The sequence below is a fragment of the Charadrius vociferus genome, unplaced genomic scaffold, assembly GCF_000708025.1.
Source record: "Charadrius vociferus isolate BGI_N301 unplaced genomic scaffold, ASM70802v2 scaffold115, whole genome shotgun sequence".
Lineage (NCBI taxonomy): Eukaryota > Metazoa > Chordata > Aves > Charadriiformes > Charadriidae > Charadrius > Charadrius vociferus.
In genome coordinates this window covers 3,605,671-3,618,545 of record NW_009648636.1, presented here as the reverse complement: position 1 = coordinate 3,618,545, position 12,875 = coordinate 3,605,671, and the positions used below count along the sequence as shown (strand labels likewise).

The 12,875-nt window shown below is 36.0% G+C and overlaps 1 protein-coding gene across 2 annotated transcripts in view; it reads right to left on the bottom strand.

Annotated features, from left to right (window-relative positions):
- Positions 1 to 461: 461 nt before the first annotated feature.
- The window catches only part of SLC17A6 (solute carrier family 17 (vesicular glutamate transporter), member 6), a 34,243-nt gene continuing 21,829 nt past the window's right edge, over positions 462 to 12,875 (bottom strand). The window contains exons 4-12 of one of the 2 annotated variants that reach the window (XM_009886261.1): positions 12,743 to 12,857; positions 10,867 to 10,954; positions 10,679 to 10,765; positions 9,623 to 9,765; positions 7,053 to 7,202; positions 4,703 to 4,835; positions 3,874 to 3,984; positions 2,288 to 2,415; positions 462 to 1,926 (exon numbers count right to left, since the gene is read on the bottom strand). In XM_009886261.1, coding sequence (XP_009884563.1) covers positions 1,594 to 1,926; positions 2,288 to 2,415; positions 3,874 to 3,984; positions 4,703 to 4,835; positions 7,053 to 7,202; positions 9,623 to 9,765; positions 10,679 to 10,765; positions 10,867 to 10,954; positions 12,743 to 12,857 — 1,288 coding nt within the window. In that variant the 3' untranslated portion in view covers positions 462 to 1,593. The remainder of the gene's footprint in view (positions 1,927 to 2,287; positions 2,416 to 3,873; positions 3,985 to 4,702; positions 4,836 to 7,052; positions 7,203 to 9,622; positions 9,766 to 10,678; positions 10,766 to 10,866; positions 10,955 to 12,742; positions 12,858 to 12,875) is intronic. The other variant, XM_009886262.1, reaches the window with a different exon arrangement.

Here is a 12,875-nt window from a genome sequence, read left to right as displayed (position 1 = left end):
CAAGTTGTATATTGCGGTAGCAGGGTTTCCAATCACTAGCACAATACAATGAACAGACCAAGAATCCAGAATGGATTATTACATACAATAATAATCATTTGATTGAATTAAGAAATGGATCATTGTTGTCATTTTAGAGTATTAAGAAGTGGTCTGGTGTTGCTAACTTCAGTTCGTTCAGTTTGGTTTAATCCCAACAACCCCAAATATATACAACAAGCTAAATGAAGGTTAATATATAGTCTAGAAGATTATGCACTTCATAATGCATTGCACTTATTGCTTGGTACACTAATGTTGCAGTCACTGTTGAGTTATGCTAAAAAGACAAGCGTAATGCTTGTTGGCTTCTTTCAACCCAACACTAGTTATTTACCACTTTGGTTTATTGTGAGTTTATATGTTACTCATATTCAGTGTCCATTATTATTAGGTTTAATCGAAAGACAAATACATTTTTCATTTCAGGGATTTCTAAAATAGCAACATTTTCTATAATTACAGTATCTTCAATAAACTTATATCTATGTATACAACTGTGGCACGATGTGTAAAAATATGAAAGCTATTAAGGGAAGAATAAGGGTTAAATTATTCTCTGTTTCATCTATTGGCTTCAAAATATTTTGCAAAACAAATACATCCTTTTTTATAGGGCTACTTGCTCATAGTAAATTTCTCTTTGGAATTTTGTAAAAGACTATATCTTTTTCTAGGTTATATTGGATTTTTTCTCTCTCTAAAGACACCAGTAGAAAGTTGGAATATACTGTAAAGAACAGAATAATAAAGCTTGGTTTTTGATAAAGGGATTTGACAGTCTGCATGAAAAGTCAGACTTAACATTATATATTGTTTTTACATTAGTTGATAAATGCAGGGAAGAACATGATAATGCCTATAATTTCATAAGATTCTGTAAAGAATAGAAATAAGAATTTGTGCCCAAACATTCAATATAAAACTCCTAAAGACTTCCTTTATTCATCACAGAGTAACCTGCAGCATGTAATCACGATAAACATACAATATGCCTTATTTGTTCTTTTGGCTTGATACAATTACCACTAAAGGAACTGGATCAACCCTCTGTAAATGCCTAGGACTCAACCTTTCTTCTTTAAGAAAGCTCTTGTCTTAGACTGAACACACAATTCCTACATTGCACTGAGTAAACGTGTATTTAACACAATCTCTTTCAATACAGTGTAACAAATATATAAGTGCATTTTTAATGATCAAGTAATTTTGGCTTTCTAAAAAGAGCATTAGATGTGCCAAATCGGTTGCTTAGTTGTGCTTTAATCCTTAGTTATGAGTTTTAGCTCTTGTATACTGTAAGTATCTAATTGCCTCTATAGTTTTGACCAGTAAACCCTTAAAACTCTAATGTTTATAGAACAAATATAACCTAATGAAAGTGATGACATGTCACAACTCATACAGATTGCACTTTGATGCATTTTTTTACAGTAAGACCTTCCTGTTTGATATGTGTTTACATGTTTATACCACATTTTGTATTTCTGTGTGCAAACAATCACAATGAATTTAATCACAAACACTACAAAATATAACCAATATTTAGGTTTGTTATGAATAATCTCCTTCCTTGTAGTTGTATGAGTCTTGTACTTCCTCTTGTACAAATTCCTCTTTTTTCTCCCAACCATTAGGCCAGCCACCGTTGACCTGGGTTGTAGCACCATAAGACTTGGTGGTACCATAATTTACATAATTCTGAGTAATGTCCCCTGTCTCTTCAGCAAGTTCATCTTCATGAATAAAGCCACATTTCTCTTCACTTGTCTGTTCGGGGTCCGCCCAGGGTTGTTTCTCTCCCGAAGCAAATATGCCATAGAAGATAACACCTCCATAATGAACTAAAGCAGCGATGAGGAAGACATACTGCCACTCTTCACGTGTCTGTAAAGAAGAAATTTGCTAAATCAGACTAGTTCATAGATTTATCTAGCTCTTCTGAGCTGAAAGATTTAAATTAGGGATTGACGCTGTGATAGTCAGCACAGCTAAACCATGTAAGTGTCCAGTTTCCAATTATTTATATCTATCTTCCCTTGAAAAATCACTGTTCATTAGCCTACAAAAGCATTGACCTGGTGAGTGTATAGCAAAGCATGCTTCAAATTTGCAAGTTCCCGGATGCTGTTCCCTGGCGGTCCCAGACTCTAATACTGATAGCCTGGCAAGTTGTACTATGGAAAGGTCTTTTTCTTGGAGCCAATCATATTAAACTGGAAGATTCGAAAACTGTGTTGCCGTTTACCTTGTTCTTTGTCATTGCTCCGACAATTATAGGGCAAACCATTCCAGACAAGGTCCCGACTCCATTAGAAATCCCCATTAAGATGCTGGCATACCTCGGGGCAATGTCTAAATGGTTGACATTGAATCCTGCAATACAAAGGTCAGCAAACATTCATACCAAAAGCAGAGCATTACTTCAGTTCTGAAAAGTAATGCTATGGCTTGACAATTTTACTATGACGTATTTGGGCTGTTTAATTGAATTTCTTTTTCTCTTAAAAGCTTATAATGGTTAAACATCCCCATAGAGACTCTGGGTTTTCATTTTCTTTTAAAAATGTGTTGTAAAAGGATACCAAATGTATTTTCTTCCCAAAACTGCAGTTTAAAAAAAAAAATCCCAGTAGTGACTGTGTGGAGCAGAGAACCCAGAAGATATTTAGGCAGGAATAAAGTTTCTATTTCGCAGTGTCATTCATGACCATTTCATGCTGCAAATAACATGTCATTTCTTCTTCCAGCTTGTACCACTTTCCTTTCCTATTGCCCACGTTTTTCTTTTTTGTCACACAGTCCAGCAGAAGGGAGTTCCCTTCTATTCTCGAGTGGTAAAATGAAGGAAGTAAAAAGACTCCCTTCTATAAGTCTATACATTATTCATTAATTATTTTTATAAATATTTGCTTGTTCTCTTGCATTTCCAGCAGCTTAATTCTGTTGAAATTTATGCAATAGCTATTTAAATAATCTTAAAAAACCCCACATGCTTCTCTGAAGTGACAGAACTCATTGTCCCCAAAATAAGCACTTAAGTAAGTGAAAACAGAAAACCAAATCTTTGGATACAGAAAAATAATAAAAGAGAACAGGCAGGCAGTATGATATGGATAACTGTTAGAGAAAGTGCAAAACACTTTTCAAGTTGTGTAAAAGAGGTATGATATCTTGCAGAATACGAGGGATTAAGGACAGATTTGATTAAGGAGAGTTTAGATGTTTGGCACAAAAGAAAAGAGAGCCTGTTTTAGACATAAGGAACCAGCATGGGAGAGGATACAAAGATCGCAGTGGGAAAACACAGGAAGGCCAGGTGACTTGTGTTTGGGAAAGGCAAAGGCAAAGGGGTCATATATCAGCAGGAGAGGGGAAGAGTTGAATTTTAAATCAGAAAAAGATTGCTAGTAATTAGGCCCCAAAGTAATAAAAAAATGCAACTCTAACAAAGCATTAACTAATATAGAGGGACAAAAATCGTAAAAGGCCTATATTTAAACAAAGACATGTAAATTTAGGTATCATGGTATAATATTAGTCCATTTGTATTATGTGTTTGATTTCAAGAAAAATCTATGGTGTACATTAGCACCTCACCGAAAAGAAAGTCTAATTTGCTGCAATGAATATGGAAGAGATTGAAGCATTTGAACAAAAATATAAATAAAATATAAAAGATGTGATGCTGATTACTTTCCTTTGTAATGATCATAAATAATGTCATTTGGAATTCTGAGGTTTGTTTAAATTACCATCAATGAATAAAAACCAAATGAGATGTTCTGTCTTTTCAGATAAAATGATTTACTAATAACAGAAATACAATCTTACCAGATATGGCAAATCCACTAAAGCCTACAGCAAGCACTAGGAATGAAATAGCCACTCCTTTACTGTGAGAATAGCCCACCACAAGAAGAAGCGTTGCTTCCATACCAAAACCTGGGGAAATCACAAAGAAAACCATGCATCAGATTTCATTCCCTCTCAAATATTGCAGGTCTTAGGATATGGTAATATTTCATAGGAAGACAGAGGCAAAACATTACCTCAGACTGGAATATAAATAGGCATTTCTTTCATCCCTAAACCCCACATGTTCTTGCTATCTCAAATAATCCTTATTTTATTCTTTGAATGCTGATTTATTGTTACTTTCCATCAGTTTTAAGATGAAAAGAAATACTTGTGGTTTGGTTAGGTCATTCCGGCCAACCCTAATGGGAATATACACTTAACCGGCTTATGAATTTTGCAGCCTTTATCACAGCCAGGATTCAGCTCGTGTGACTTTAACCTCTCAGAAGTCGGATGTGTAATCTCAGGTAGTTGTTTGGGCTCTCTTACTGCGGAGGGTGTTTAGTTGAGGAGCTGAGATTCAGTAAGCAGCTAAGGGTAGGCAAATTACCCCCCAAAAGCTCTTCTGTGTATTTAGCAGTCTAAATGCTTTTTCAAATACCAAATATCTGTATTGAAACCTGGAACAGGAACAACTGTGTTCACTTTTATTCAGTAATGGTATCTGTAATACACAAAAAATGCACAAAGTATTGCTTCATAAGTACAAAACCCCATGCAGTTTCTTTGTTTACTGTATACGGCATACTATATGGACATTGAATCAGTACAAGAAGCTTTTTAATAAAATAAGAAGACTTACCTCCACAGTTCATTATCTTTCTTACAGTAGTGGTTGAAAGAATCTGCCTGCTTCTTAAAAAGTCTGCAATTTGTCCCCCAATAGGAACAATAATTGTCATCACTAAATGCGGCACAGCAGATAAGATACCCACCTAAAATAAGCATTAGAATTAGCAGAGTATAAGCCATGAGAAAATATTGATTCTTCATTTTCTGAAGTATTCAGCAACTAATTAATTGTTTCTCTTCAATTTCAGGCTACGTGCTAAAACTAAATATCTCAACTTGGTTTATTAAATGAACAAAACTGGTGGTCCTAAGTTGTCATTGTGTTTTATGAAGGACAGCCAGACTTTTTAAGAACCTCTGATGCTGTGACACTTTTTGTTTATAGATTGTTTTCACAGTTTATAGTTAAGCTAATGGCTTTTCCCCCTGACGTATAGCCCCTCTGCCCTTTCTTTTCATAAAATTTATGATCGAATGTGTTGAACTAAATTGCTACATTTCTGTTTGTGATGTGTTTGGCATAGCATTGCCCAGCAAACCCACTACGTCTAGGCAGATTCCCTGTGGATCATCCTCACGTGCACAGTGGCCATATTTGCCTTTGATTTCTGACCATCCCTGAAGCTTCGAATTTCACGTGGGCAAAAGATATGTCTGAGAAATTGAGTGTAGTGAAAGATAACATACTAAATATCCAGTGACGATATTCAAAATGCTATACAGGCTAGCAAAGTAAGACATAGTAATTTTGTGATGACTGTTCCAAGATATAATAATATATTTGAAGACCATTCCTTCAAAGCAGGTTAGGGTATCTGTGAGCATGGCATGAACTGCCAACTGCTATCTCCTGTCAACATAACCGCCTCGCAGGTAGTTTCATTCAGTACACATGGCATTTTGTTCTAGTAGGGAATTCTGATTATTTCTTATATCTGAGAAGGAGTTTGAGCACAGGGGGTTTTGCATAATTCCTGTCTGAGCAGAGTATCAGCTGGCCTGAAGTCTGACGTGAGTTACGTCAGGGTGCAGAGCAGACAGACTCCACGAGAGCAAAAGGAAAGCAAGTTTTCTCTACTCTTCAGTTAAAGTTGTGAAACTGTGCATTTCACTGCCGTTTGTATACATGGCAACTGTGTGTGAGAGCTAGCCTCATGTTAATAGACGTTTCTCCCAAGAAGTCAGGTATTAACTATGAGGTAAGTATGGTATTGCAGTTACTGCTTTGGGGTGTTCCTGACTAAATGATAACTACTCATTTTTGAGTATCCGCATCTGCAGCAGGTGAAAACCGACTTCACTGTCGTTGTTTACAAAGCTCCACATTTCTTTGAATATGCTGTAAGAAAAATCTTCTAGAACAAATTTCTAGAAGAAATTAATGCAAAATTAATCCTGTAGGATGTGACCATTCTTATTGCATACATAACAGATGATGTTTTAAGCGTCTTAAAATAACTCCAGCTAAAGATGGAAGCCCATTTTTAGATGCAGGATGGCATTGCATAATTTTGACAATGCTCCAAAATATGGCAATGCCTTGGAAGCTATTCACCTAATTGTCCCTTACACCACAATTTAGTTGGTGACAAAATTGTCCCTTACACCACGAATTAGTTGGTGACGGTACCTCATGGAACAATGTAAAAGGAATACAAGTCTCTCAAAAGCACAAACCCCCATCATTTTCACAAGAAGGAAATCTATATTAGTATACAGCTTACAATACACTCCAAAGGTTTGTTTGCACATTTACATTACAGGTCTGATCCAAAATTCATATGCATTATGTGGAACCTTAGATCATCCTTGTGTCTCATATTTTGCCACCATCTCTTTCGCTTCCTCAGTGGAAAAGAGGGAGCAGTTCTCGCCACATTAAAGGGGGATACAGAAAGGTGATAAATTGTACTATCCTTCCTACAATTAGGTAGTCCTGCTTTGTAAAAGGCACCTGGAAAAATGGAACCACTTGTCAATGCTTTCTGTATAGCTTTGGTGGGATCCCACATCCCCTGGGGTGGCAGGGACAGAAGTGTAATGAGTTTCTCGATGCCCTTCTAATATCATGCATGATCTGGTTTCAAGCACTTAACTGAAGGTCTTTTTGCAATATGGTCCCGAGTAGATCGTCCCTAAATCTCATCCTGCTTTCACCTTCCTCTATCCAGTCCTTTTTGTTGTTACTTCACTTACATGCAATGGTCAAGGGAACAGTAACTGGGAGGGATAATATTTAAGACTTACAAACCCATGATAAAGATACAGAACACAGTTCTTTCCTCCTCATAATAAATACCACAAATGTAGCTCTGATATTTACTTAGCTAAGATAAAAGCTTTACATTATTTTTACATACCTTGCTTATTTCAAATCCAAAGACTTCCTCAAAGTAAGCAGGCTGACTAATAAGCAGCAAGTAAAAAGTCCAGCTCCTACAGAAGTTTGCAACAATTATTGCATAGACTGGCATAGATGTAAAAAATTTTCTCCATGGAGTTTTGTATTTCTGGAATATAGAAAGGGGGATCCAGTCACCATTTTGATCATTATCAACTGTCTATCTTCCCTTTTCCTACCTCATATTTTTACCTGTACTCCAACAAGCTCAAACATGCACACCTCTATGTATCTGAATTCCAATGACTTCAATTATCATAAAGTACATGCATCCATGTTTGAATGGTCAAGATTTAATTAAAAAAAATAAACAAGTTAAACTTACTACAAAATGCACAAGAGGAGAATCTCAGTGATGCTTAACTGTATCACAAAACTCATGTACAAGTGCTGGTATCTCAATTATTTAAACATGAACATACTAAGTCCAAAATAATAGTATGTCTTTAAAAGACAATGTTGCTGTATCTAAGGCAACAGTCAGTTTTTACACTGCAAGTACACAGTTTCATCCAGATTTATTTTAAGCATGTATTTCAGCATTTAAATCTTAATGCCAGCATTCTGAGTAATTCTTTTATCAAGCCGCAGCTGAAACTGCTTGGTCAATATATTTTGTGTTTATTTTATTGTATTTTTAAAATGAATTGCATAATAATAAAAAAAAAAAGACAGATGGACAGAACTACAATCCTGCTGAGTCCCAGCACCTCTCCACGAGCCCAGGGTTCTGCCCATCTGTGTTGATCCAAATACAGGATCCAGACCCAGAAGAGTGTTTGAAAATCACTTCAGCAAGGTTACAGGCTGAATTTAGTCTACTGTTGATTTGAACACTGGCTTTTCTTCAAAGAAAAACAGCCCATAGATGAATATATGCAATACCTTGTATACCTATTGAATTACACTTAAGTGAGAGCATGACTTAATTAATGAGAAGCCAGCCAGAACAGCTAACTTGATACTAAGGGAAGAATTTCAGCATAAATATTTTACAAACGACTGAACTATTGATACAAACTAATCACTTCCAAAAAATGTTTAATTAAAAAGCAACAATGAAAAATAGACAGAAGTTATCTGGTCCAAGTTAGAATAATATGGATATTCTTTGAAGTGTCTCATGTCATATAAAATTTTCAAAAACACATATGAAGCCATGAACACTGCTGACTGCTATTAAACATCAACCCAGAGGCTACCTCAAGAACACCTAATAATGTCAGCTATCAAAGAAATTTCTCTGTAATATTTCCAGTTCCCTATTTAATCTCTATCATAGTTTTTTACTAAGAGGAAGATGGTTTATTCCTGAGTTCAATCAAGAAGCAATGATATGACCAATTAGAAAACATATTGAAGAGTGGTAGTGAGGGTCTACTTGGAATGGATAGTGTAAAAATTTGGGCAGATGAAGTGAGGCTTAAGAACTGAATTTTTTTTACTTTCTTGAGTTAGTAAGTATGATGATAGTTTCTTTAAAGCTTTTCAATAGTTAAACAAGAAAATTATTATTTAGCATGATAGGATTATTAAGTGGCTAGAAAACTCTCTGATTTCAGAGCTGGTTTTTAGGAGTTCTTGAGAAATAATCCAGTTCAGAACTAAATCAGCTTATGAGAGGCTTGGTAACGTGTTTCCAACAACATGACCACGATAATGGGGAGTGTTCCTATGGCTCTCCTAGCATGCTGTGTTGCAACCTACAGTATTTCTTGCAATTGAAATATAGAATAGTAAGGATTTGCTTTTTTTCTGATGTTCTGAGGACCTCAGGAGGCACTGGCTAGTGCTTTTCCTCCAGTTTACTTTCAGGAAGAGGAAAACCTTCCAGAAGGGCTTATATAGGAAGGAAATTAACCACTTGAGCTCAAGGTACTATGAAAATGTCAATAAAGCTGCAATTTCAAATGTAGATGCTGGGGTTTTTTATACTTTAGAGTAGAAAAAGAAGCATAAATTCTATGAGTGATCTGCTAGAACTGGAAAACTTATTGCGGCCTTTCAGTACTTACAGTGGGCTTATAAAAAAGATGGGGACAAACTGTTTAGCAGGGCGTGTGTGATAGGACAAGGGGTAATCATTTTAAACTAAAAGAGGGAAGATTTAGACTAGATAGAAGGAAGAAATGTTTTACATTGAGGATGGTGAGACACTGGCCCAGGTTGCTGAGAGAGGGGGGAGATGCCCCATTCCTGGAAACATTCAAGGTCAGGTTGGACGGGGCTCTGAGCAACCTGATCTGGTTGAAGATGTTCCTGCTCGCTGCTGGGGGGTTGGACTAGATGACCTTTAAAGGTCCCTTCCAACCCAAACTATTCTAGGGGTCTATGATTCTCTTCATGCAGAAGCAATTTCCACTTGGAAATCCATCAGCACATTTCAGATCTCCCCACTCCAAAAAAATTCAATTGTTTGAAACATGCTTTTCTGTCTTTGATTTTTTTTATTTTTTGGTTGTTTCTTTTTGGGTTTTTTGAGTTTTACTACTATCTTATAGGAAACAAGTGTATGAGTAATATTCTTACTTCCATTGCACCTAGGAGGTTGGCACTCTCTCCAATGCTTTCTTCTATGTATCTCCTTTCTTCATCTGTGATCGTAGGATGCTTTGCAGGACTCTCATATGAAACCAAAAGCCAAAACATGTACCAGACTATTCCAAAGCTCCCTTTGGAATGGAAAGAAAGACTTCAAAAAAAATGCACAGTGAAGAGGCAAACAAGGGAAAAAAAAGCCTTGAATAATTATAACAAATTTAAATGGCACTTGTTACTGCTCTTCTACTAAGTCATTCTAACAGAGAGTCGGATCCTGCAAACAATATTTGTGCAAAATACATGCAGAGCTGGACCACAGTGAACTCTTCTTTGTTTCATTTACAGAATGATTTCACTGTAAGTGGATATTCACTGATATTTTAACATCAAGTTTTAGAATGCAATGCAATGAAACAGCTTCCATTTCATTTCACCAGACTGCAAATGAAGTTCCATTCTGCTTTAAGCCACTGATGTTTGATTACTGCACTAAATTTTTTACCTGCAAAATACAAGATTGTGGCATTGTTTTCAACATAGCAGTGCACTTCCTGAGTAGTTTAATGAATTTCTACAAGGTTCCCCCCTAATTCACATCAATTTTACACTGCAGAATGAACTCCTTTGGGACCATTTTTTCCATCAGTGTAAGTTAAAGTAGCACAACTAGTGTGAATGAATGTCTTCAGATAAAAATCAGGACATCTCAGTCAGGGCAGGTACTCTGAACTTAGAGTCGTATAAATGAAACAGTTACGTTACATCATCTGAGGTTCTACAGATCTGCATAGCAGTCTGCACTACTTCTACTAGATGTGATGAAGGTTTCACCATGAACTAGCTTCTCTTCCTTTTTAATAATGCTGCTTTTCTGCTCTCTCCTTTAAATTCTGTTCGTTCTTTGTCCTTTTCTCTAGACTGTATTTTTAACTTTATGGACCCACTTCTCCTTTTTTTTTGGCCTCTTAACAGTAGCTTTTACATTTTTAGAAAGGGTAGAGTAAGGTCATAGAATATTGGAGTGAGAGGAGCAAAAATGCATACCATACACATAGAACACAGAAGACCACCCAGTATATTGCACTAGAATTCCAGCTAAAGGCATTGCAATAACAGCTCCTGCATAGGAACCTACAAAACAAGACATGCGTGGATGAAAAGAGAGAAAAATTCAGTCTCAAAATACTTTTACGTTACAAATGAAAGAAAGACGAAAATAGAAAGTTACTTACCACAAAAGGAAGTGGTTGCTAACCTACTTCTTTCTAATGGGGGGGCCCACTTGCTCCAAATACCGTGGCAGGCAGGGTAGGTGACCCCCTGGGGAATGGGCGTGCCACAAGTTAGCTAATGCTGATCAATCACTCAGTTCATTGTCTTTGCATGATTTTTTTTTTAATTGCTATAAACAAGAATTTGAGAATGCTTTGCATTTCTGTCGTCAAGTCTGAGCACAGCCATAGAAAAACTTCAGTTTCTATTAAAGTTGAAATGGGTTTTGTATATCACACCAAATCATCAAAGAGGCCTTAGGAAACAGATATAAAAAAGATTATTTCTTTTGCTCCCTCTTCCAGGAAAGAATTGCAAAGAATTTAAATGAAAGAGACTTATTGTACAAGTACCCCAGTCAAAGGATGAAAACACAGACACTCTGGAGTCTTTCTAATGCTGGGCTCAGTCCTCCACCCCTCAGCTTTGGTGACCTTCTAACATTTTTTTGATCTAACATTTAAAGTATAATTTAGGAAATACAGATTACTGTTCCACTGCTCTAAAACTAAAAAATAAGACCTTAAAAATAAAATGTTAAGAGAGAAGTTTTTCACTAGTGTTGTCTTTAATGAACTTAAAGCAAATAATTGGCTGATATTAGTTGGTTTGATTTTAAACCAGTTATTTTTAGGTCTCTCTTCACAACCAGTCTTTAACATAATGATAGGAAAATTACACAGAAATCATGGCATCTTGCAGTGTTGAAATTTTAGAAAATTTGATATGAAATATACATTAATTTTAAAAAAAATCATGCTTAAAAATTATTACGACATATGCATAGTTATATAGAGTCACTTTTCTCTTAATTTGATGTATTGTTTCCTATGCAAGAAGTAGAAAAAATTAATAACTTTTGACAAATGTGGAGATTATCATAAAAGTTATCAATCTCAATATACAAAAAAGGTTGTAAAATACATTATTCTGTTTTGAAAGAAGATCCTATAACCAGTTTCATGTTCATGTCAGTCTTTTGTTCATTTTAAAAAAAATAAAATGTAATCTTAAGATTGTCGTGACATATTGTAAACCTTCTTCAAACAGTCCTGTTTGAGATGTTTTGCACTCCCAATTCCTTTGAACAGTATCACAGAAACGAGTGGGTCTAAAATAGCTATTTTAGTTTGTAATTACCCACTTGCTTCTGTTCCTCTCCTCTTTGCAGTCAAGCACACCTCTGTGCATGCACTTTTCAGGAACGGATCCACATTTGTACGTGTATACTTTAAGAACCTGATTGACAGCTACGTAACTTTCAGGCGCATTCTGCACCCTCTTTTGGAGTCTTTTTATACAATAAAGCACATGACTTAAAATCAGCTCACGCAACAGAAGTGTGTAGCCCTGAGGAGCAAAGAACCAGCTATCGCAGGTTTAAAAATCTGTCTCTCAGTAAAGAAACAAACAAACAAGTAAATTTAGAAGGCAGGCTCTATTTTTTTCTCTCTTTAATCATGGTAAATCTCTCATTCATACCAACAAGACCATGGTTCGGGCCTATGAGAGAAGCTTAATTCTTTATTAAATGTTTTATCTGTGAGAACGGACAGCAAATAACTGGTGAGAATAGCACCAGTAGAAGCCCTATGCAGTACAGCGTTTCAGTGAAATTTCAGTGTTAAACACATATCTCGCTGGGAAAACTTTCCTATGTAATTTTATAAATGAAGGAAAATCAAATAGCTGTAATTCATACATTGAAATCCATTACACCAAAAATCAATAATAAACTGAAAGCAATTTTTATTTTCCCCTGAAATGTTACAATTGCTAATTAAAAGCTAACAAGCATCTATCACATTTACTGGTTATTTGCTAATTTTTCCATACCTCTACAAGGCCCTGCAAGATCCTAACAAAGATGACACACCCATAGTGCACTCTGGCTGCAGACGGGATTAACATGTTGAGAGAGGATGTCAGCAGTATAGCAGCACCAAATACTCTGCAAAGGTGGGGGGGG